The sequence below is a fragment of the Aquarana catesbeiana genome, linkage group LG04 (genome assembly GCF_042186555.1).
Source record: "Aquarana catesbeiana isolate 2022-GZ linkage group LG04, ASM4218655v1, whole genome shotgun sequence".
Lineage (NCBI taxonomy): Eukaryota > Metazoa > Chordata > Amphibia > Anura > Ranidae > Aquarana > Aquarana catesbeiana.
The window spans coordinates 593,479,866-593,506,466 of NC_133327.1; the positions used below are offsets into that span (position 1 = coordinate 593,479,866).

The 26,601-nt window shown below is 42.1% G+C and overlaps 1 protein-coding gene across 1 annotated transcript in view; it reads right to left on the reverse strand.

Moving 5' to 3' along the window:
• The window catches only part of WDPCP (WD repeat containing planar cell polarity effector), a 684,160-nt gene that overhangs the window by 102,650 nt on the left and 554,909 nt on the right, over positions 1-26,601 (reverse strand). The window contains exon 15 of the mRNA XM_073628184.1: positions 3,315-3,414. Within this exon, the coding sequence (XP_073484285.1) occupies positions 3,315-3,414 (100 nt within the window). The remainder of the gene's footprint in view (positions 1-3,314; positions 3,415-26,601) is intronic.

Consider the following 26,601-nt stretch of genomic DNA (forward strand, 5'->3'; position numbering starts at 1 on the left):
ACAGTAGATTAGAAAGTATAGTGTTGATTCATTGCACTCTGTTACTCTCTTGATGTCCCATCAAAGTATCTTTAGAATTTTACTAAGTGAGATGTCAATAAAAGATAAACCTAAGTCACAAGGTACATAATAATTACATAAACATCTGACTCATGGATGACTAAATATATTTCTACATCTAAATGTTGTTGGATAATGACCAATAAAGTGCTGGAATCCAGAAAACCCAGTTAGAACAGAAGGAATACATTAACATCACAATAACGCAAGCCATAGATTTTAAATTTTTTTCCTGCCACCACAAGTATAGCCACCGATGACTTCTGTACAACCAGGGTGCCCATACCCTGGATCAAAATTTGGCTGGTACTTGCTGAATTTTGATCCATGTATGACCAGCTTAGAACAGATTCTGGGCTAAACTACATCTATGTTTGATAATAATTTAGTGATTTCTCTTAAAGCAGACCTTTCCCCCCTTTTACTAAAAATCACAGCAGCATACAGCTCCTCATGCTGATGGGAAGTATTCCACTTCCTGGTTTCAGGAGGCAAACCCAGGAAGTAAAGGGAAATGGATGTATCTGCCCTTAGCAAAAATGACCACTATGAGAAGAATGGGGAGGAAAAGAAAGATAAGGTATGCAAAGCACAAAAAGACTGAAATTACCCACCAGTATCTATTTGTAGAGTGTGACTACTGAACATTTTTAAAGGTACCTTTGTTGTAATTTTTATGATAAGGGTGAAATTCCTCCTTAAGTGACAGTCTACTACAAAATGGTACTTTTGGTAGATAATGAAGAAGAAAACTGGCAAATATGGCTCAGTAACGCCTTACCTGTTGCCTTAGATGCCTCTTTGTCCACTTGTGGAGTTAAAGGTTAAGCAGGAACACCTAAAACTCCAAAGTAGTCAAAGGTGTGTTCCTGAGGACAAATAGACATCCGCACAGAAGAAATTAATAGAAGTATGACATGCAGCAATGTTTGGTAGTTGCAAGTGCCTTAACTACTGTACAAAATGAAGTAAGAGGCATTATTGCCATCAATACTATTTCAATGTGACTCAGTTATAGTAATGCTATGCATTCGAGTCCATGATCTCTCGTTTCTGCTTTATCGGGTGGTCAGCCGGATGGTAACCCTCTTGAGTTTATGTTATTTGAATACTTTACAAGTAGTCTATAATAAGTTGATGTCTTCCTTAGATACAAGTTTAGGTATGTTAGAGGGTCCTACGGCAGACCCTACTCATGTGCTATGGTCCTCACCAGATTCTACCAAACCTTGCATTTGTATGTTCCCCGTTTTACACTTGGAGCAGGCGAGGATTGTTCGCTGCTCCATTAAATGATCCTTTTTCCTTTGTTGTTCTCCAAAACAATAAAAACTATTGAAATAGAAGTATGACGTGCAGTCCAGAAGAACCTCACAACTTTCTTGCAGCTCTCAAACAGGCTCGGCCTGTAAGATTCCACCGAACACATTAACAAGCAGATAGCGCACCAATAGTCTATTAATATTTAATAAAGCACAAAGCTAAAGTACAATACACTCACAGGTAAAGAATGTGATAAACAGTGCAGCATCCAGCAGAAACAAGTGGATAAAGTTTCAGTCACTTCCAGGTCACTGTCATGTGGTTGTTTAGGCAACGTGTTTCATGGCCAATTTCTCTTTCTCAAGCCTAATCTTCAGTGTATTTGTTAGTGCAAAAAAAGAAAACAGGAGAAAGGGTGGGCATGAGCACAGACAACTGCCTGGAGCTGACTAACAGAGTACTGCATATACACACACGGTAGTCCTGATAGTGCAAGAACAGTAGTAGTAATAATATCCATGGGAACCGCGTTATAACTGGTTGTCACTAGACGCTTGTTTCCTTTATATGGCTATACCTCACAACATTGACATCAAAGCTCTATAATAACCCCAGTATACATTTCAAACAGGTCTGCTTTATTGATTTATTCATTGATTGGAGGAATTTTACATGAAACAACATTTACTTGTGGTTCCTAAATAAATACTTCAGACAAATCAGGACAGCCATGGGTACTAATTATGCTTCCAGCTTTGCAAATTTGGTAACTTCTTGTGACTGCTGGACACTGTACATTGGTGTGTCTCTGTAGAAAAATAGGAAATGCACAGAGAAAAATACACAGAGCAAAATGCAACAACCTGTTGCAGGAAAGAAGTCTGCTCAGACAGTGTTGATGTGGGAATCCCTCCTTCGGGGCCATTGTCTTCTTCTGGTGTGGAGGGGCGGGGGACGCTGTCCCCATCGGGAGAAGACAGTGATTATTGCTACAGGCTATAGCAGCTGCTAGGGATAATCGCAGGTAAAAACCTGACATGCTGATTGTACCCAAGTTGATCGATGATCAACTTGGTACATTCAGCCTGCCCATATATGGTTCGAACCATGGCTGGTTCCTGCTGAACTGTTTATGGCCTGCTTAAGTGAAAACAAATTCTAGCAAATCTAAACAAAACAACTTACTGCATAAGTATACAACCCCTTCAGGTTATAATTTAGTAGCTGCACTTTTGGAAGCACTGGTTTGTATGGATGACTCTGTCTCTCAGACCTTAATATCTGAACACCGGATTTTCCTATTCCTATTTTAAAAACAGCACCAGCTTTATTAGGTGGCAGAGGAAAAAGAACCCGCTGCTCCAGGTGTAAATAGTAAGCCTGAATGGAACCTGACTAGGAGTGCCAGCCCCGGCCCGCCTCAGTTGAAATACTTTTAGAAGACAAGGCGCTCATCCAGAGGTTCCAATTGCCTTTATTGAATCACCGTAATCACACCAGGGACACCAGCAAACAGTTATTATTACAGTTTATTAGGTTGCATGGGTATCATCAGGTGAACAACAGGCTCAGTACAGTAACCACAACTTCACTCATTGGTAAAAGGATCATTCAGGAGAAACCTCTAATAACAGATTCACAACAAAACAATGCTAAACAGAAGTAGTAAGACATTTACCAGCAGAAATATATTAAAACAGAACTAAACTTTAAACAAAGAGAAACCTGCTTTAACTATCTGCTATTAAATTTGCCCAGAATGCAGTAGGGTACTGGGATAATGTTACTTTTTTCATCAGAAACATGGGGATGTATGTATGTAGCATGCATACGCATACGAATTACATCATCGATGGCTGCCCAATCGCCAAAGAGATAAGTTGCGGCATGTGGAAAATAATGGGAAAAGATGGCAGCTAAAGTGGTCCGAGTGGACTGATTTGGTTTCCTTTCTAAGGAAAACTGGAAAACATCTTTCAGCAAAACCTTACCTGTTACCTGAGGTAACTCTTTTCCCACTTTGTTCAGTTAAAGAGAGGTCAACAAATGCTTCATTTACATCCTCCATTCTGTCCACTTGCAGCAAAGATTCTGCATATAAAAATGAAAAAAAGTTTGATTTCTCAGTTGTTTTTATGGACTTATAATTCCTATTATACCCATGCATATAATACAGTGAAGACACAGGTAAATTGGAAATTGTCCTAGGTTAGTCTTAATCTAAAACTGGCATTATATATCCAAAGTATGGCAACGTATAATTTCTCTCCATCTTCAATGGTTAATTGTAATTTCAGATTGTCAATAATGAGGCTTATGACGCCTGCCATTGTTCAGAAATTTTGGTAAGCCAAACATATGTACATTACTGTCTGGGAGGGGTAGTCATTCTAGGGCTTTGAGGTTATAATGCTGATCAAATGTGAGACTGGCTGTATTCTTACAAAATTATGTCATCATGTGCAATAAGAGCTTTCTGGTAGACATAAAAGTCAACAGGTAAATGTATATAGCCAGCAAGCATATTACTCAGAAAAGATTCTGAACATACATGGTACCTTTGAAGTGACAATGTTGCACATTTTGACATTTGTGAAAAGTTCTTCCAAGCATCAAAGTGGATCTATTTCGACATGTTTAAACTGCTAAATCTTAGTAATTGGTGCAGATTAATCTGACAGTTTCAACAACTTTTATGAGTCACCGTTCAGCATTCAGGTGTAATGCTAAAAGGTAAATATTTTAAAGGACTCCAAAACTGTATGTATGTATTTCATGTATCCCTACAGATTTACTATGCCCCATATAAATCTGAACTTTTAGTTCTATTCAAAGAAACAAAAATGTGAAACCAATAAAATGGTTAGCCCCTAAAAAAGTAGAGGGGTTTTCTCTTTATGACAAGCAATCGAAAATCTCTGTTGGAAAAATATGTGCTGAAGGTTGCCAGTGGTGACCTCTGCTTCTCAAAATGTTATTTTCCAGGCAGTATAAATGATTTTGTGGCTTCAAAAATCCTATTGAAGCATATCCTCCGTATTACAAATATGCACACAATTAATGTCTATGGTCTAGACACAAGTGCATAAACAAGTATGCGTCAAAAAATGTGAAGGTAAAATCAGAACTCTCTACTTGCTCCAGGTCAGTAAATCATAATTTATTGACTTACCAATAAAATCCATCTCTTGGAGTACAGTACAGGAAAAAAGATCTTTAGTTATGAATCATGGGTCATATGAAGCAACCTTCAGGTGATTGAACATAGGCAAAAAAGAGCTGCAGGGACACTCCCCCATATAACCCATCCCAATCCCAGTAAGTCTCAATTTTGTAGGAAGAAATATGAAAATCATATAAAACAGAGGGGAAGGACTTGTGTCTTGTACTGTACACCAAAAACAGATTTGACTTGTAATTCTAAAATGCTATTTTTTTTAGTCGTACAGTACAGGACACAGGATTTTTAGTCATTAATGCCCAAAAGCAATCCAACTGAGAAATGTTCAACACAACAAACAGGCCCACATAAAAATTGGGCCACGACAGAACTCAGAAAGCAGCTTATAGCACCTTACTCCTAAAACTGGCATCAAAGAGGCAAACAAAAAGGAGCAGCAGCTGAGAGATAAACTCAAATAGGGCGTACCACCTCCAACCAATGGAAGGAAAACTTCCAGAAGATGTATAGGAGCAGGACAGAGAGAAGCCAGAACAAATTCCTGGTCAAGGTGAGTAAAGAAGAAAACACCATACGAAGAAAAGAAGCCATAGACTCCAAACAACTTGTCTTTAATGAAAACAAGAAGGGCTCCCTTACTGACGAAAATCACACAAGTTAAGCTAGACAAGGGAAACTTTTCTGCCAAAATATCTGAGGTAGCCCAAATGAACTAACAGAAACCAGATTGAAACCCCACAGAATCAAGACCAAAAGCCCCTACACAAAATGCAGGGTTGGTTAGCTTTTAGATTGTAGGCTGGGAATGAAGAGCCTGGAACTTGTCTAGGCTAAGGAAAAGCCCTTACACAGGACCGAGTCTAGAATCAGGCTTGGATTTTCCACAAGATGAGATTTTTCCAGTAATAAATTCATGGAGAGTTAGGATTCATTGGAGCTCAGTAGTGTCTGCACAGTCTGAAGGACATGCTTTCAGAAGAAGTTTGTCTGATATCCCACTGGTGAAGTAGAGCAAGAACAGGAGATAGCATATTGGGAAGACCCAAGGCGCAGTGGACAGTTGCAAGGAAAGACCACACTTAGAGAAAAAAGCTTTGAGTGCCCAGCAAAGAGACCAAAAAAAGTGTAGATAAGCCAGGAAGAAAGGGAAAGGCAAGAGGCATTCCATAAGTTCTACAGAGATCAGTAGGTCCCCCATATGAGGAGAGCAATGACCAGCCTGTCGATTGTAATGTACCTGATGCAATGAGTATGGGGCTGCACTGAAGCAGTGCAAAGTCTGCCAAACCAAGGCAACCAAAACCCAGTCAAAGACTGATAGTCATGGCATCAGTATTAAAAAGAAGCTTACTAAGGCCTCAGATTGGCCTAGAACAGCAGATGCAAATAACTTTAGGCTAGGAGATACTCCCATATACTGAACCAATGCATCCGAAGGAATAGGGTACACCTCCGTATACTTATTCTGGATGTGGGAGATAGGCAGGCTTGGTCCATATGGCAATATGTCTGGAATTACATGAAGGACACAGAAAGATTTGAGGCAGCCTGCATTCACAAAAGATTTGTGTTCTCCGAGTTGGAAATATAAAAGAGCAAGGTTTGGGACTTTTTATTAAACATGCAGAAGGGGAGATATCACAGCATAAGACTATAGTAATGTCTGGTGAGTAAACCATCAATTAGGACCATATATCAAAAAATGGTAACATAATAACCATCATAGTAAAATGGGAAAGCTTTATTCCATGACATAATACATAGTAACATGATAGCATAACACAATAAGAGCATAATAAAAACACCAGACTAATTGCCGCGTATCTCCACAATAAAACATAATATAAATTGGTATGATCCAATAAAAAATACTAATGGTAACATTTGTAAAATAAATAGCAGAGGGGAGCATCTAATAGTTCGACGCATTTCGTGACTGTAGCGCCACTCTTCAGGAGCAGATGCAGAGGAGAGGTCTATAAAATGTATATAAAAATGTGTATAAAACGAGATAGATATTGAATTGGGTAATTATATAGAAAAAATGTTGTGACTATAAAGGAATGAGTCTCACACTCATACTTACAATTCAGATATGAGTCTGGGCATGGGCATGGGCATGGGGAATTGAGGGTCAGGCGGGAGGATCATCAGCCCCGGGAACTGAGGTGGCAAACCCCACAACATCGATGGAATGACCACTAAGGAAAGGCAATCCAGGGACAAGATCCCCATGGATAAAGAAAGTGGTGTTAATCACACAGATATATCCCATCTATAGAAAATGGTAAAATTGGGTATGTAAAATAATATTACATGAGATGTATAACATAGTGACTAGTTATATGGTATATAATATATAGTTGTGTCTACCTGGGTGATAAGTAAAAATGTGCCAGGGCCTAGATAAGGATCGATTTGATTAGGGCCGCAACTAATGATTATTTTCATAATCAATTAGTTGACCGATTATTGTTTTGATTAATCGATTAATAACCTTAGAAAGAGTGTGGTGTATAATTTAGTTAATATGTAAAGTTTAAAATATACTATCAGAAGAGATATACTGTATATACTATCAGAAGAGATATATTGTATAAACTATTAGAGGAGAGATATACTGTATATAATATTAGTGGAGAGATATACTGTATATACTATTAGAGCATATATACTGTATATCCTATTAAAGGGTGAATCTGGTAAAAAATCATCAGACTCAGCCCTGTTTCACACTTGTGCGGTGCGAATTGAAGCTCAGGTTTCACTGGTGAGATAAAAATCTCCTGTTCAAAGGATTCATTGCGTTTTTGCTCAGGATTAGAGAGCAGGGAAAGGGGGAGGGAGGAGGGGGGGAGAGGGGGAGGTGTAGTGAGGAGAAGTAGAAATTCCTTGTTCAGAACGCAATGCATCTGCGAATCAGATGCGTTCCCATAGGAGATAATAGGCTTGTAGTTCGCGCCGCAATGCCCAAAAAACGCACACGTTTTTGTGCAATGCGCAGTGCGAATGCAACGCACATATGTGAACCAGATGCATTCATATGAATGTATTTTAAAATGTCCTGCGAATTAGATGCGGTGTAAGCCGCATCTAATTCGCATAGGTGTGAACCCGGGCTCAGAGATCACATTTTTTTATTTAAAAAAAAACAAAGTCTTCCTTAAAAAAATATATAATTTTAAGAATGTTCGTTCGATTTTCTAATCGTTAGTGGGGTCAAATCTATGTTCATATTCATATGAATATAAATATAGCGCTCGCAAACACAATGGGTGAAAATACAATAGATGATGAACAAAACAAAGTCCAAATAAAGTGACTAAAGGTGCTCCAATCCAAAGTGAAGGAAATATAAGGTGCTTCAGAAATATTCAGGTGTGCAACAACCCCTCATGTATCCCCAATCACCAGATCAGAACGACCCCCAGCTTTTCAGTCTGGTGTGTCACATAAAGCTTGGTAAAGATATCCTGGGATGGCGGATATGATGTCAAGTCATCAGGTCCAGAATTCCTTTATAAAGTTTCTCAGCCAGTTCCACCGGCCTGGAAGTGACGTCAGTGATACCGGAAATAGCGTCAATGTTTCGCCCTCCCACAGGGCGTCATCAAGGTGAAACGTTGACGCTATTTCCTGTATCACTGATGTCATTTCCGGTCTCGTGGAACGCACGCCAGGAACAGCGTTTTTACACTCACAGCTTCATGTTTGAGGCTTGTTTGATCTCACTTTTTGTAAGTACCCACACCCTTTTACAATAAAAGCTTTTTTAATGGTACTTCACTATCAGTTCCATTCTTTTTTACTTCTGGGTACCTGTTCTCTGTCTGAGAAACTTCATAAAGGAATTCTGGACCTGATGACTTGACATCATATCCGCCATCCCAGGATATCTTTACCAAGCTTTAAGTGACCCACCAGACTGAAAAGCTGGGGGTCGTTCTGATCTGCTGAGTGGGGATACATGAGGGGGTGTTGCACACCTGAATATTTCTGAAGCACCTTATATTTCCTTCACTTTGGATTGGAGCACCTTTAGTCACTTTATTCAGACTTTGTTTTGTTCATCATCTATTGTATTCTCACCCATTGTGTTTGCGAGCGCTATATTTATATTCATATGTTTCCCAAGTGATTAGCACTTTGTGTATAGCAGCTGCATTTTTTATAATATATATTTTCTGGATACACCATTAGCACGAGCACATATATTTAGTTTATAAATTTTCACATATGTTCATTTTCAACCACAGTGATAGGAAAATTTGGAAATAATAGAAAGCTTCTTGGTCAAGGGAATTTTCAGACAGTGTATGTGGTTTTTGTTCAGAAATTACATTCATTTTAAAAACAGAATGTTAGCAACAAGTTAAAATTTCAAACAACATTCTTTCATTCAGTGAATGTACAAAGATTTTTCGTCTGAATATTCTCATCTGAAAATTGATCCATGTGGCCAACATAAGGCTCGGTACACACCTATGCAGTTTGCTTTTGATTTGTTTCTGCAGTGCTTTTTGCTATGCGTTTTGATTTTTGCGCATGTGATTTTACTGTGATTTGCGTTTTTGCATTTTTTTAGCCAATTTGTTGTTGGGCAGATTAAAATACACAAATTGCTGCAAAAACGCATTACATGCTTTTCTGCAGCTTCTCCATTGAAGTATATTGAACCAAAAAAGCATTGTTTTGCGTTAAAAAAAAGTCCCTAACCCTTTCCAAATACGCAGCGGCTGAAAAAAACATGTAAATGAACTGTAGTGCGTTTCTGCAAAAAGCACCAAAAAACACATAGATGTGAACCAGGTCTAAGACGTTTAGTAACATGATGGGGTTAAAAAAACTAAAATTAGCCCTTTATAGTACAAAAAAAGCAGATAATCACTATTTCATTTTTTTACTGTAGAACTGTGAAAGTAATATTTACAGTAGCGATTATTTGCTCTTTTTGTACAATAAAGGGTTCATTTTAGTTCTTTTTAATCCCATTATGTTACTGACCGATTAATCGATTATGAAAATAGTAATCGATTAATTTCATAATTGTTTAGTTGTCGATTAATCGATTAGTTGTTTCAGCCCTAGAGTTGATAGAGTGATAGAAACGAAAACTGGTGTGCATAGGTCGGAAAGAACTGCCAGTAGTGGGGTAAAAGGAACCAAGACACCCAAGCAAGGTGTAAAGGACTGTAAAGCGGTAAAAGGTAAATTCTATCAATGTAGTACCTACAACTCCAGCGTAAACAGTTTTAGTCCAAAAAGTACACAGTGTCCACAGGAAAGTAGTCCCAGAGGGTGCCTCCTAGGGTATGTTGGAGTACGCGTACTCCAGTGTGAGTGGGGATAACCACCAACGTCACGCTATGGTCTCGTCCCTGGATTGCCTTTCCTTAGTGGTCATTCCTTGTACAAAGAGTTTTATTGAAAATATATATCAACAGAATAGTACAAAACAGTGATGGATACATCATGAATTAACAGGTATAAGGCTGCCGGGGTCCGGCAGGTAGAACTGACATTCAAGAATTTAAACCTGGTCTCAGGCAGCTCAAGGCCGAGGCCAGGCTACATACTAAGGAGAGTCTTCATCTCGTGTTTATTAGCATAACGGTAAACTGCAAACACAGAATATTATGTTTGCAAACATTCATAAACATTTAAAGGATGCATAGTGAGATGTTATTGTAATACGTAACATTGCCTTAATAAAAAAAAAAAAAGGAACCAGATATAAAGTCAGATTAAATTGGTTAACTTCAAAGAAGATAACATACCTTTGTATGAAATAACTTTTTTGTTTCCTTAAATATCCAAACTCTGTAGACTGAAGCCCAAAGGCCTGAATAAGAAGAAGGAAAGAGAAATTGAAAGTAAGAGAAAAGGGGGGGGGGGAGGGGGGGGACCCTGGGGTGGGGGGAACGGAGGCTAGTTATAGGGAAAGAAGCGTTAGGTCAAATCTTGATGGACGGTTATGGGTCACCCAGGGTTGCCATATCCTGAGGAACTTATCATGCGTGTCCAACAATATGGCCGTAAGTTTCTCGTTTACCATGATATCATTCACACAATTTTTAACTGCTTCAAAGCTAAGGTTCAGAGTTTTCCAGGCCCTTGCTATGGTCAGTTTAGTTGCGGTAAAAATATGTGCTGCTAATTGGCGTTCAGGACGAAGAAGCTCTGCAATTGGTTGCCATAAAAGGGCCTCAAAAGGGTCCCGCTTTATAGTGGTATTAAAAAGATTGCGTAGTAGTGCATATACTCTAACCCATAATCTGCAAACCCTGGGGCAGGTCCACCAGATATGCGACATCATACCCTCCTGTGAGCACCCTCGAAAACAGAGGGGGGAATAAGATGGGATGAAGCTTGCTAATTTAGCCGGGGTATAGTACCATCTATAAAAGACTTTATAAGTGTTCTCCAAAAAGAGAACATTCTTAGAGCATTTGGATAGCATAATAGTCATACCTTGCCAGTCCTCCGGGTCCAATTGTTTCCCGAGTTTGGCCTCCCATTGGAGATGATAGGGTCTCAATGGTGGTGTTTTGGAGTTAATTATAGCAATATATATGAGGGAAATTAGACCCGGGGATTGGGGGCGCGATCTACAAAGGCTTTCAAATGGGGTCATGGTAAAGGGGGCCGAATGGGATTTTATAAGCTGTTGGAGAAAATGCCTAATTTTCAGGTAACTGTAGTGCTCCCTAAGGGGGATATCATCCTTAGTGGTCATTCCATTGATGTTGTAGGGTTTGCCGCCTCGTTCCCGGGGCTGATGATCCTCCCGCCTGACCCTCAATTCCCCATGTCCAGACTCATATCCGAATTGTAAGTATAAGTGTGAGACTCATTCCTTTATAGTCACATTTTTTCTATATAATTACCCAATTCAATATCTCTCTCTAACATTTTATAGACATCTCCTCTGCACCTGCTCCTGAAGAGTGGCGCTACAGCCACCAAACGCATCAAGCTATTAGATGCTCCCCTCTGCTATTTATTTTACAAATGTTACCATTAGTATGTTTCATTGGATCATACCAATTTATATTATGTTTTATTTTAGAGATATGTGGCAATTAGTCTGGTGTTTTTATTATGCTGTTATTGTGTTATTATGCTATTGTGCTATCATGTTACTATGTATTATATCATGGAATAAAGCTTTCCCATTTTACTATGATGGTTATTATGTTACCATGTTTTGATATATGGTCCTATTTGATGGTTTACTCACCAGACATTACTATAGCACTATGCTGTGATATCTCCCCAGCTACATGTTTCATAAAAAGTCCCAAACCTTGCTCTTTTATATTTCCAATTATTGGGGATGGAGGTACATTTATTTGGCCTCATATAAAGTCCCAAACGCCTTTTCCCTTTTTCAATGTCATATCGGGGATGAAAGCATGCACCCACTTATAATATATGTTACTATTTGGTATTATCCAATGTCCGCACCAATTTAGGTGCTTTTTAATTTTTATTATGTTTATTTCCATGTTCAGGTTAGATTTCAGATGGGTGACAGAGGGTATTAGATTAGGTCCGTTTATACCCTTCTCGGATTCCTACAATACTTTTCCCTCCCCTCCCTTGCATACAGTATTTGGGTTCCTGGTGGCGAAGTTGCTGGTCTGTGTGGTCTAGCGTCTGTTCTTTGTTGGCCCCTGGAGCTGCGATCGGCTTCGGGAGTCCTCCCTTTCTCCTCCTCTCTCCATTGATGTAGGGGTGGGGTGGACGCCCCATTGCTAATCGACGTCATGCACCCCCACGCTGTGCGCGCTACGTCATTACCTGTGGCTTTGCTGTGCCGGGGGTAAATTTTTTGGCCTCATATAAAGTCCCAAACTCCTTTTCCCATTTTCAAGTTCTCCGAGTTGCCGAGTTCCTTCAAAAACTGTGTGTACCTAGAATAATTATTGCTGTTTTGAAGCCAAAGGGTGGTCACACCAAATATTGATTTGATTTTGATTTTTCTTCTGTTCACTCACGTTGCATTTTATAAATTGATACAAATAACTTCACACCGACAAATGTTGCTGCTTACCAGTATACCAAATACCTACATAGTCCCACAAGCGAGTCAGCAATAGCAAAGGTCACTCACAGATCAACTGCAGAAAGAAGGGGGTTAACAGCCTGGTGTGACTAGGTCAATTTAGAAACAGCATAGAAACAGTATGCAAGTTAAACAGTGCCATCAAGGCTAACTTACACATACCGGTAGAATAGGAGGAGCGAATGGCCAATTGTGACTAGGTCATCAAAGGCCACCACACCAATAGTGAGGAAGGGTAGTGTTCAGACCAACCGCCAAATGGGAGGTGATGAAGGTCATGTGTGGCTGAGGGACCCTAGGCTGACATACAAGAAAACAGTATGAAAGTGAAAACATACCCGCAAGGGGAATTCACGGGCCCACTGCAAGGTAGGGGGGGCAATAGCTGTTGTGACTAGGTCTCCAGAAGCCACCAACATTGTGCAATTGAGTCATTACTTGCAAGGGTTACTCATGGACCAACTGCTGGCAAGTGGAGTTAAAGGCCATCTGTGTCAAGCCTGAGACCTGAGAACCACTTGGGTCACTCTAATGCCCTGTACACACGGTCGGATTTTCTGATGGAAAAAGAGCTATTGGATTATGTTGTCGGAAATTCCATTTGTGTGTGGGCTCCATCGGACTTTTTCCGTCAGAATTTCCGACACACAAAGTTTGAGAGCAGGATATAAAATTTTCCAACAACAAAATCCGATCGTTTAAATTCCGATCGTGTGTACACAAATCCGACGCACAAAGTGCCATGCATGCTCAGGATAAATTAAGAGACGAAAGCTATTGGCTACTGCCCCGTTTATAGTCCCGATGTACGTGTTTTACGTCACCGCGTTCAGAACGATTGGATTTTCCGACAGCTTTGTGCGACCGTGTGTATGCAAGACAAGTTTGAGCCAGCATCCGTCGGAAAAAATCCATGGATTTTGTTGTCGGAATGTACGATCAATGTCCGATCGTGTGTACAGGGCATTAGACTAGGTCAACAAATTTGGGTGACTAGATCACCATAAGCCAATGTTCAAATGGTATAAAAAGGAGATGGAACCACAAGAGATACTCACAGGCTACGGCAGAGCAGTAGGGTTATTGCCCATGCTAAACCAGGGGTAACCACAGAGGCTACTGTGCATGTAGTGCACTTAGGAAATTACTGAAAATAGTCACTTAACAAATCACCAAATTGTCAGGGGTAATGGGCTTGTTTATCAAGATTGCCTCAGGCCACTGTAAAAACAGTATACATTGCACACGGACCATGCAGAGCAGGGGGGTGCCAATTGACTATGCGAGACAGACACAGTCATCACAGGCCATAGAACAAACAAAAAAACAGTGAGACATTGCCAACAAAATTTTTCTCACAGACCCACAGCAGAGCAATAGGTGCTAAAGGCCATGTGTGACTAGGGCACCATGGGCTACTGTACAAATAGAAAAACATTGAGAGATTACCAAAAAAGGAGTACACACAAACCATCGCAAAACAAGAAAGTTAGTGGCCACAAGACACAGGACAATACAATGTACCAAGGATACCCAAGAATACTCACAGCCCCCTGCAAAGCAGCAGGGATTGAGGCCCACTGGAAAGCAGAGATTACGGCTGTGTATGGCTCGGTCACCATAGGCCTCTGCACAAACAGTATACAGTGAGACATTATCAACATAGGGCACTACCTTATTTGTGCATAAGCTGCTGTTTTAATTACAAGGCTGGTAGGCTACCATGTTTCTGATGCAAGAGAAAGTATTAGAAAAAAAACTAATACTTGAGTCTCTGTTGTGACCTTTGAAGACAAGGTGAGTGATGGATAATTAATAGCGCTTTTATTGCTTGTTCTGAATATGTAAATACTTACTGTGTATTTAGGTAATAGATCCTCCAGTGTGTGTGCATTGTAGAGTGCAGGTAAAAGATTTCCATATACTGTATATATATATATATATATATATATATATATATATATATATATATATATAGTACACACACTATATTTTCAAAAGTATTGGGATGCCTGCCTTTACACGCACATGAACTTTAATGGCATCCCAGTCTTAGTCCGTAGGATTCAATATTGGGTTGGTCCACCCTTTGCAGCTATAACAGCTTCCCCTCTTCTGGGAAGGCTGTCCACAAGGTTTAGGAGATTGTCTATGGGAATGTTTGACCATTCTTCCAGAAGCACCTTCAAGAGGTCAGGCACCAATGTAGGACTGGCTCGCAGTCTGAGCTCTAATTCATCCCAAAGGTGTTCTATTGGGTAGAGGTCAGGACTCTTTGCAGGTCAGTCAAGTTTCTCCACCCAAAACTCCCTCATCCATGTCTTTATGAACCTTGCTTTGTGCACTGGTCCAAATCATTTGGTGGAGGGGGGATTATGGTGTGGGGTTGCTTAGTTCCAGTGAAGGGAACTCTTAAGGCGCCAGCATACCAAGACATTTTGGACAATTTCAAGCTCCCAACTTTGTGGGAACAGTTTGAGGATGGCCCCTTCCTGTTCCAACATGACTGCACACCAGTACACAAAGCAAGGTCCATAAAGACATGGATGAGCGAGTTTAGGGTGGAGGAACTTGACTGGCCTGCAGAGTCCTGACCTCAACCCTATAGAAAACCTTTGGGATGAATTAGAGCAGATACTGCGAGCTAGGCCTTCTCATCCAACATCAGTGTCTGACCCCACAAATGTGCTTCTGGAAGAATGCTCAAACATTCCCATAGACACACTCCTAAACCTCGTGGACAGCCTTCCCAAAAGAGTTGAAGCTGTTATAGCTGTAAAGGGTGGGCCAACTCAATATTGAATCCTATGGACTAAGACTGGGATGCCATTAAAGTTCATGTGCATGTAAAGGCAGACTTCACAATACTTTTGGCAATATAGTGTCTAAATATATATATTTGTGACAAGTCAGTGTGTATGTTTTTGAGAGGTCCCCCACTGGTGAAGGTAAAAGGAGCTTCAGTGGGACAGCAGACTGTACCTGCAGGGTGTGTGTTGGTGGTAGGTCATGTGGTCCATTTTTGTGATAATTTATCCTATCATCACTGTCTTCTAAATACCTGCACAAGCAGTAGAAAAAAATAGCCCCAATCTGTAACTAATGACAATTACATAACTTTTAGCATGTCTTACAAACACCCACTTACATCCATTTTTCTCTGAATGAGATAATTACAACAAGAATGAACAAAATGTATGTAATCAAAATTAAACAGGAAGCTGAAAGACAATTAAAACAGTGAAAGTGAGTGAGTGGGTTGTGCGCTTTACACAAAGGATGCAAATCTAACTAGAGCAGACTACAGAAATAATCAATGCATCTCCTAATGTAATGATTTTGATAATTGCATAATGTAACACATGAACAAGTCTGAATGCATTTGGTAAAAAAGATAAAGAAATAATTATTACTAGGTCTACTGCCCATTTACATGATTTTAATCTTCTTCATTTATTCAAAAAAAAACTTGCAATTTGTGTTTTGCAAAGCGGTGAATCAAAGCGCATCAGTCTTTTCTTTGGAAATCTGGATAAACTGCACAGAGAAGACACATACAGCTCCTTTGCAGCTGTAACATGGAGAGACATAATCAAAAGGATTCAAATATGCAAACTACATTAATTGAAAAGTAACAAAGCAGGCAGCATTTTAATGTGAATAAAGATGCCCACAGAAATTAGATGGATGTCACCCAATTTGGCTATGTTTGGTAGGATCTAGAAACTGTTGTATGTCTATGGCTTTCTGTGACCTCTGCAGGCACCCCTTGTTACACCATCTCCAGGTAAGAACTGAATGACTGGGTAAAATAGTCCTTTCATAAGACATAAGTTTGTGCCAGAATGCCCAATTATATTTTCCAGGTATAGGTGTGCATGTTTATGCCACAGTACTCTTAATGAGTGCCTACTTGGCAGATAGATCTTCTAACAAGCATCTCCTGTATAGGAGCACCTTAAAGAGAATCAGTCATGAGTGGTCTTATGCACAAATCTAAATAACCAGTCTAAAGCTGGGTACACACAATAAGAAAATTGGAAGAAAAATTCCATACAAGGAATGATGGTTCAATTTTTGTATAGTGTGCACACAACGTTCGACATCAGATCCAGACTTTCCAAATGAAAATTTCTGAAGGGACAAACTCCAGATTTTTTCTCGTACAATAACAGAACTAATGATTTTCGTTTAATGTGTACTGTTTTTGTGCAAGAAAAATTGGATATAAAAGACTGCGTATGATCACAAACAATAAACAACAATAATCTATGCTACAACATTTCTACGTCAAATAAAAAAAAAAAGCCTTTGTCGTTCGAGAATTTTTGTACAATTAGTACCATCCTCGGGTTTGACTTGCTGTGAACTGTCGAGGAAAACCAGGTGATCTTTTGCCCTATTTTCTTATAGTGTGTACTCAACTTTAGATTTTAATAATTGTGCAAGCTTACCAATGAAAAATTTAAATCAGATCCCTTATTCGGCTTAACGTACTCTGAATCTGAATTAGGAGTCAGAGGTGAGAAGTTAAACTTTTCTACAATTATTAGAATATCACCTCTCTCCTAAGGTACGTGTACAGCCTTGTTTCAACTAGCTCCACCAGTAGGTAAAAGTCAATCTTAATACCATCATTAAATAATGCTGGTGCCTAATCCCTGTCCCAATATACCTTTTTGGATACCTCCCCAACCTGGGTTGATCATGTACAAAGTTGTCCAATACTTATTTATTTTGTATTTATTTCAGGTACTTATATAGCGCCGTCAATTTACGCAGCGCTTTACATATACATTGTGCATTCACATCAGTCCCTACCCTCAAGGAGCTTACAATCTAAGGTCCCTAACTCACATTCATATACTAGGGACAATTTAGACAGGATCCAATTAACCTACCAGCATGTCTTTGGAGTGTGGGAGGAAACCGGAGTACCCGGAAGAAACCCACGCAGACACAGGGAGAACATGCAAACTCCAGGCAGGTAGTGTCGTGGTTGGGATTCAAACCAGTGACCCTTCTTACTGCTAGGCGAAAGTGCTACCCACTACACCACTGTGCCGCCCCTCACAGTCCGCCTATACACATTGCAGATGCCTTATCCCATGCTCACTATGCACCATATTGCTCCACTTTAGCAATCTGGCGCATAGTGATTGTATGATTTAAAGGATATGCAGTGTAAATAGGTGGGCTGTGAGTAAAGTGTTGGACATGATCATCCTGACTTGAAAAGGACTCAAAAAATATACTGGGACAGGGATTTAGTGCCAGCATTATTTATTGATGATATTGAGGTGAGAGGTCCCCAGAGGTCTGGCTGTGGCTGACCCATACCATCTACAGCTGAACAGTAATAAACAACAGGGACCTGTAGTTAAAAGGAATGTAAACAACTATAGGACACAGGTTTGATAATGTTATGCTTACTAGAAACTGGAAGGCAGTGTGTGCTCATGTACAGGCAGCAACTTCCAGTACTCAGGGGACATTCAGCTATGATTTCAACCTTCAAGTGTCATCCTCTAGACAAATTAAATTGGAACTTCACTCTCCTAATCAACATTGATTATTTTAATCTTAAACTTTTTGTTTTTTACACTCCTTCAGTTACTTCCTGGTTCAGCAGGGGCTGCAGGGGACACAGACATGCAGGGGGACTGCCTGCTCTCTCCCATCATATCCCCAGATCTCCCACGCTCTGACTCACAGGCTGATCTGGAGCTCACGGGGGGGGGGGGGGGAGACAGCTGGTCACCCAGAGGGTGCTCTCCGGGAGATAGTGGCTGCTCTGCCCACTAAGCAGAACCTTCAGGCTATGGCTTCCTCCATTGTTAATGCCCTCACAGGGAGCTACATGATCTCTGACAACAGGTGGACACCGTGGAGGAGCGGGTAACAGTACTAGAGACATCCACTACCTCTACAGATGCCCGCCTCACTACCTTGGAGAATGAACACCAGGCTTTTCGCCGCCATCTTATTGATGTCCATCTGCGGCTCGATGACGGGGAGAACCACAGCAGGCGGAATAATCTGCACCTTCGTGGTATACCTGAAGCCACCATGGGTCCAGACTTCTGTACCACGGTGGTGACAATCCTGAACCAGGTCGTGATAAAGCCTCCTATGGCCAAGTTGGAACTTGATCGAGTTCATTGGGTGACAGGCTCCATCTCTGCAGGGCCCTGCTCCTCTAGCTATGCCTAGAGATATCCTTTGCAGGGTCCACTTCTTCACCATTAAAGAGGAGATCATACATCTGGCTTGGTCAAAGGGCCCTATTGACTTTGATGGTGCGCTCATTCAGATTTATCCTGATGTCTCTAGGCAAACGCGGGCCATGAGGGAGCTTATGCATCCTCTCTTTGATGAAATCCGTGAGGCAGAGGCTACTTATCGTTGGGGCCACCCTTTCCACCTAATTGTGAGGCAACAGGGAACTGAATTCTATCTTCGTTCCCCTGACCAGCTCTCTGAACTGTTCCGGTTCCTGGATAGGCCAGCTATCACCGTTCCCAACTGGTTTGACCACTTACTTGCTCAAGAGGCTTACGGTCCACCTGCTCCGAGACTGGACCGGTTCAGACAACCTCGATCTTGTGCCCCTAGTCGTGAGGCTCCCAGATCATCTCCGAACACCCCAGAGGCCTGACTGTTTTGCTCTCCAGAGGGGTTTGCCCGCGCAGACCTCGATGTTGTGGAACTTTCCTGAGGGACCCTTCAGTTGCTGATACTTTCAGTCCTCTTGTGTGTCTTACTCATCTTCCATATAGTTCCAGCATTCATCGACTTTTTGGTTTCTCCCTGTAGGTCCTTGATAAAGGTTAGAGACTTCAGTGACATACCTCAGTAGAAAGTGGCCTTTTGGCCTTGTTCTGTCATGCGCTGTCAGGGTTCTCATCCCCTTCTGTTGGCCTCCGTGTGGCCAGCGGGGGGAGCACTCTTGTTCAGACGCTTAGAGTCCGTGGACGGGCTCCATGCCCCAGCTCACTGACCCAGAGAAGCCAGACTTGGCTACTAGTCTTCCATTTTCTAGTGGTTCCTCCCAGCAGAGACTCCACATTCTGAGTATAAGTTACACCTATAGTCTCCCTTCCCATATACCTGATGCTGTTAACCATTGACGGTGGGGTTATGGGGCCTGCCTGTCGGATGCACCGCTCCTGCGGATATTCCACAACTCGTGACTGTATGGTCCGTATTTTCATTTATTTGTTTGGTAAATACATGTCTGCATTTTGTTCTCCTGCTATGGTGATGCGGAGGCGCTACCTATATAATCTTTCCCTCTTTTTTATGGTAAATACTTGGAGCCTTATCGGTTTCCACACCTTCCCTGGTTCACCATCCCAGTACTGTTACTGTCATGTGTCCCCTATTTTAGCATTGTTGGTTTTGTCATCCATTCTATTATGCTTCTCATTGCTACCAATCCGTGCATCTCCATTTGTGTTGTTTTTATTGAATTTAGCTGCTTGCTCTGGGTTGCTTCTAGCACTGCAACCACCCCCCAGTTAGGGAAGACTTTTGCTCGGGGCACTTTTTTGCACTCCGTCAAGGTCCTCAGTTGCATTATATGGTAGACTGATCACTTCCTTCCTTTCCTCTATCATCCTCTGTTATTTCTCTTTCCCCTTTTCTTTTGTTCCTTGCCTCTCGTCCAGGGAATGCGGGTGAGGATATTACCCCACAGGCCTGTGTAATCTCACACCGGTAAGAGGTCACCATGGGTCTTCTTAAGCTTACCTCTCTCAATGTGAGAGGTCTCAATACACCGGAGAAGCGCTCTCAGCTTCTGGCTGACTTGAGGAAATGCAACACCCAAGTTGCCTTCCTCCAGGAAATGCACTTTTGTGGTGATCAGATCCCTAAATTGACTAACAGGGCCTTCCTGATGGCCTACCATAGCCCCTCACCCATCTCCAAGTCCAAGGGGGTAAGCATCCTGATGGCCAAATCGGTTCCTTGGACCTTCGAGGTGATGAGAAAAGATGCCCAGGGCCATTTTATTCTATTAAAGGGGAAGGTGTTTGACATACAGGTCACCTTTGCTAATATCTACTTTCCGAATGTAGACCACCCGCAGTTTTTACGGACGCTCCTTCCTGAGCTTTTAGAATTCACAGAGGGGCTGCTTGTTTTTGGGGGCGACCTCCACTTTGCTATGGACCCTTTGCTGGATGTATCGCGTGGCTCATCCCACCTTCCCTATTTACACCTTAAGTGCTTGAAAGCAGATTTGCACCTTCTACACTTCGTGGACCCCTGGCGGCTCTTACATCTGCAAGAACATGACTGTTCGTTCTTTTCACAGGTCCACCACACCTACACACATCTTGACTATCTTTTGATCACACACAAAGACCTCTCCAGAGTGGTGTCTACCTATACTGATGTCATATCTCTTTCAGACCATGCGCCGGTTCATCTGACTCTTTAGTTAGGCCCGGTGACTCAGAATCCTCCCTCTTGGAGACTGGATGAGGCCCTACTGCAGTCAGCGGAGACCCTCGCCGTCTTGCGAGGGTCTCCGCTGACTCTCCATTATTAGAGATTCGGTCGACAATCCGTCAGTTGTCTGGGAGGCTCATAGGGCGGTTGTCAGGGGTACACTGATTAAAATAGGAGCTCGAGATCCTGTCGCACAGACAAACTTTTTGCCAAGATGCGAAACTTGGAATGCTCGCATAAGGCTAGCGTTGCACGATCCACCTTTCAGGATCTCCTTAAAGTTTGTGTGGAGCTCTGCTCTCTCCTGTATCACAAAACAAAGCAAAAACTGATGTGGGTTCATCGAACAATGTTTGACTTCTCCAACAAGCCGGGCACGTTGTTAGCATGGGCCCTGCGTGGTCCGCGTACTAAAACCTATATTTCACAGCTTATTGGATCCTGTGAACAGAAGCTAACTACTTCTACTGCAATGGCGGGGGGGGGTTTAGATCTTTCTATGAGGGTCTTTACAACCTAGGCCACTCTCACCCCTTGGATCCCTCCTCGGATGTGGGAAAAACCATGCAGTTGTATCTTGCTTCTTCAGGCATGCCTTCACTTTCCAGGGCGGTCCAGGAGGAATTGGAGGAACCCATCAGAGCTGAAGAGCTGGGGGTGGCCTTGACCCACTCTAAGCCGAAAAAGCTCCCCGGCCCGGATGGCCTCACTCCGGCTTACTACAAAGCCTTCTACGAGATGTTGTCCTCACCTCTGAACTCCATCACAGAAGGTAAGTCCTTACCCATGGACACCCTGAAAGCCTACATTTCACTATTCGCAATAGCCAATAGGCAACAAGCAGCCCCTCTGTGAATTCTAAAAGCTCAGGAAGGAGCGTCCGTAAAAACTGCGGGTGGTCTAGGCTGCCAATAGCTTGGCCAATAGGCTGCTTCCTCATGTTCCAAGTCTTATCCATAGAGATCAGGCAGGCTTTGTGCCCCTTCGTGAGCCTCGAGACAACACAATTCGGGTGATTAATCTGATCCATGCAGCTAAGTCCTCATTTATCAGGGCCACTCTAGAGCATATCGGACTCGGGTCGTCCATGTTGAGTTGTATATTATCCCTTTATTCTAATCCCTCAGCCGCAGTCAAGGTCAATGAGATGAGATCTGACTTTTTTACCATCATTAATGGCATGCGGAAGGGCTATCCCTTATCCCCCCTGATTTTCATACTTTTCCTGGAACCCCTCTTGTGTACAGTAAGGGTAGACCAGGGCATTGTTGACTACCAAAAATCATCGGAGTCGCACAAAGTGGCCGCGTTTGCAGATGATTTGATGTTTTTCCTGACGGAACTGCTCACTTCCCTTCGGAAACTACTTAAGTCCATACAGGATTACGGAACGCTTTCTTTTTTCCGAACTTACCCAAGTCCTCTGTCCTAAACATTATGGTTGGTAGTGACATATTCTGCTCTCTGCGTTCTTTTGTATGGTCCCACTGAAGACCTCGCCTTAAGCTTCAACTACTTCATCTCCCGAAGCCTCGAGGAGGGGTTGGCCTTCCAGACGTATGGGCCTACTACATAGGAGTACACCTTACCAAGTTTGTGGTTTGGCACTGTCATGCTGAGGCGAAACATTGGGTGGCCATGGAACTAGAAGACTCCAATGACACGGCAAAGAGTTGGCAGTGGATAACCTCTCCGTTACTGAAGGCTCTCTGTGACCATCCCTACCTCGGCAGCACATTGTCGGTTGCTAGGGATGCTTTTTGACACTCTTCAGTGTCACCATTACCTTCACCCATGGTACCTATACTGCGTAGTCCAGAATTTGAACCAGGCCTCCAGAACCCTCATTTCCAGCGTCTGGCCTCAAGTGGCCGCCTTCATTTTTGTGACTCTATAGGATCTGGCGGTCAGCTCTCTTCTTCTACCAGAGAGACCGGGACTGACCCTTCACTAGACTTCTGGAGCAATCTCCAGTTACACAATTTTCTCTGCCGGTGTTCGTGTTCTCCGGGTATACTTCGCCAACTTATGAAACTGGAGCGCATCTGCCATAGGAGGCAACAGATCCGCCATTGTCTTTCAGCAATTTACTCCTCCCCAATTCGGCCGGAGACAGGTTATGTCCCTATGTTCCTTACTAAGTGGGAATCAGACCTTGGAACCCGATTCACTGACTCACAGAAGGAGAAAATCCTTTATTTTGCCCATAAATCTTCCATAGCCACTAGAGTACAAGAGACTTGTTACAAGATCTTGACTCGTTGGTACAGGGTACCCACTACTTTGCAACGCTTTTTTCCTCAGGTCCCTAGTATGTGCTGGAGATGTGGCAATGCCGAGGGTACAATGCTTCGTATTTTTTGGGATTGTCCCAAACTCAGGCCTTTCTGGCAGGAGGTGATCTGTACTGTCAAACTCCTAACGTTGATTTGGAGGGGAACCCTGCGCATGCTTGTTACATCTATCAAACCAACCTATTAGGAAATTTAAGGCTTCTCTTACAATTCAGCTACTGAATGCGGCTAAGGCATGCATTCCCTTGTGTTGGAGATCTGAGAACCCACCTGTGGTTTTCCAAAGTCAATGAACTAAGGGATATGGAGGATCTCACAGCTACCTTGAACAACCGGGAGGAGATCTTTTGTGACACCTGGATACCTTGGCAGAATTTCGTATACACTGAAGTTTATCTTCAGGAGGTCTTGCAGCTTGGCTGTTCTCCTGGACATGGTCTGGACTTCCTGGGCGAGAGGCTCTATCAGTGACTGATTTGTCTTATAGACCGGCGGTCAGCAACCAGTAGATTGCAATCTGTCAGTAGACTGTGATCAGGTGACTGGTAGATTGCGGTATGGGCTTGCTGAGCTACCAATTCAGAGCATCAAACAAAGTGCAATGCAGAGGGACTACATCTAAAGTTGGAGCTGTATTAGGGAGCAAGAGCCACATAAGCCAATACTTTCTTTGTAGTGCTGTCTCTTGTCCCATGCGGAGTGATACCAACTGCACTCCACCTCTTATTCCTGCTAGTGGCCTCCAGAGTGGTGCCAGCAGCCCTTAAGAAGAGATCTTAAGGTCAGTGTAAAGCAATACACTGTGCATAATAGTATAGGGCTGCTTTCACACACACTGCGGGTGCAGTGCAGTGTACCTGCAACTTTCCTGTAGGCTTGCTGCGCTTAGCAATAGACTTGTATTATATCCTGCAGGCTTGGTGCACTCTCTGAAAGTGCACCAAAACTCAGAAAGTGCACCACACCTACAGTAAATAATAGAAGTCTAAGGCAAAGTGCAACTAACCCAGGAAGGTCACAGACGCACTGCGCTGCACCCGCGGTGCAGGTAAACCGCAGTATATCAGTGTGAAAGCAGCCTTATAGGGGATCAGAACAGTAAGGGTTCATTTACATTTGTAGCTTGGGGGTGGTAAAACCCCATAGTTAAGAAGTGCTTTTACCACCGCTGACCCAACCACACCCCCTTTAGCTGCAGTGGCTAGGAGTGTACACATTTCGCAGCTGCAGCAAGAGTTGTATGCCCTGTCATGGTTGGTGGGTGTAGCACCTGCCAAGCATGTCCCAATCAAGTAAAGGAGGCCACTCTGAAAATGCTCTGCAACTTTGTGCAGCACAACAAAAAAGGGGCTAAAGAAGGCAGCATTGTGTTGCTTTCTCACCACATGCTTTAACCCCTTGGACCTCGCAGAAGCATGCAGTTGCAGGGTGCCTACAGAGTGGCCCCATTTACTTGAATAGGTTGCGTTTGGCAGGCGGTAACACCCACCAAAAAGCAACAGGGGGTTTAATTCCTGCTGCTGCCTCAGCAACTAAAGGTGGTAGGGATTGGGGGCAGTAAATCCACGAATCAACCACAGGGTTTCATCACCCCCCAACATTGTGTGAATGAGCCCTAAAGGGTGCCGCTGTCGAATGCAACTAAAGGCTTGTTCGCAAGTGCAGCAGGCACTGCTGCTTCTCTGAAAAGCAATCCGAGTGTGTTTGATAGGTGGTGATAGGTGGTGAGGAGGCGATATGTTGTCTCCTCACCACCTGATTTAAACCCATGATTGCCGTGCAATGCACGCAATTGCAACACGGTAGTAAGGTAATCAGAGGTTTATATCAGGTGTGAGGAGGTGACACTGGGTGACTCTGTGCCCAGTGATCTTTGACTTCTTCCATGTGGTTCAGGTAGATCTCCACCTCTTTACGGTTGCCTACCCCTGTTTTAGACCCATCGGTTCACCAGCATTGACTACTTATACAAAATATAATAACATTTTATTTTGCATCACATTCTCTTAGGATAAACAAAACTTTCCAATTACCACCAATCCCACTAGATTAGAACCTTAGAAGAATATACTGTATCTAGTGGAAAATGCCAGTGTACACTGTAATTCTTTTTCTTCAGCTTTCTATGCTCAAGGGGAGGTTAGGTCCTAATATTATTCATATTAATTCAACTTGCCTCAAGTTGACATTTTAAGATGTGTTCAACAAGCTCTAGTCCTAGTTTATTATGAGAAATGACTTCAGTGACCCACAGGGGTTGATTTACTAAAGACATACACAGACTGTTCCTTTCGCAAGGAGATTTTCCCCTAACTTAGTGAATGAGGTGAAGCTTTAATTTTCAGGATTGTATATTCTTTGCAAAGTGAATTTTTACCACATTGACTAAGCTAAGGGAAAATTCCATTGTAAAGTGAACGGCCTATTTGCCTTTGGTAAATAAACCCCATAAAGTGAAGTTTAATATTTACAGGAAAAGTTGATATTTATAGTTCAGCTTCCTATATCTCCTGATCCACAGGTAAATTTGATGTGTCATTGTAACATTGGGCTACCATCGACAGGGGGGAAAATAATGCATGCTCCCCTTACTTGTGACCGATATCACTTCTGATTAGGCAATCATTTAATTATTTCTCTTTCCTAAACACAAATTTAAAAGCTTTAAGAAAAACTATAGACAGAGAAAGATCAGCTTTCAAAATGTGTATATGTCTTTTAAGCACACTTCTTGCAAAATGTAATTATCAGAGGTACAGATTAAAAATGACTCATTCTACTCATACTTTCAAGCTTTATACTTCTGCACCTCAGTCCAATCTTCCTATCTCCTATACAATTCCCATGCATTGCTTACAAATATATCCTCTTTTTATACATTTTCTGTAAGGGAATTGGCCCGTTTTTAATACAAAGCATCAGAGAAAGTAATGTGCCTTGCACATATGTATTGCATTTTCGGTAATCCTCTGATTAGAGGTTCCAGGTGGCAACTTGAAGCAAGCAGAAATGATTTCTGTCTCTATATTTTTATACAATTCTATGACAATATTTCCTTTCTCCAAGGGAATGTTTACATCCAAAAAATGGAGAATCTCCTTACTATAATCCAAACTTACTGCTTAAAATTCAGATCATCTGCAAACTTAAAAGAACCCTGTATTGTCGATACATATTATGTTGTATAAACTAAGGGTGGTGTTGGATAGCAGGCAGAAAAGGGTCCTCTCTTTTTATCTGTACTGTGCTATTTTACCTAACCTTAGCACCAGTGAATT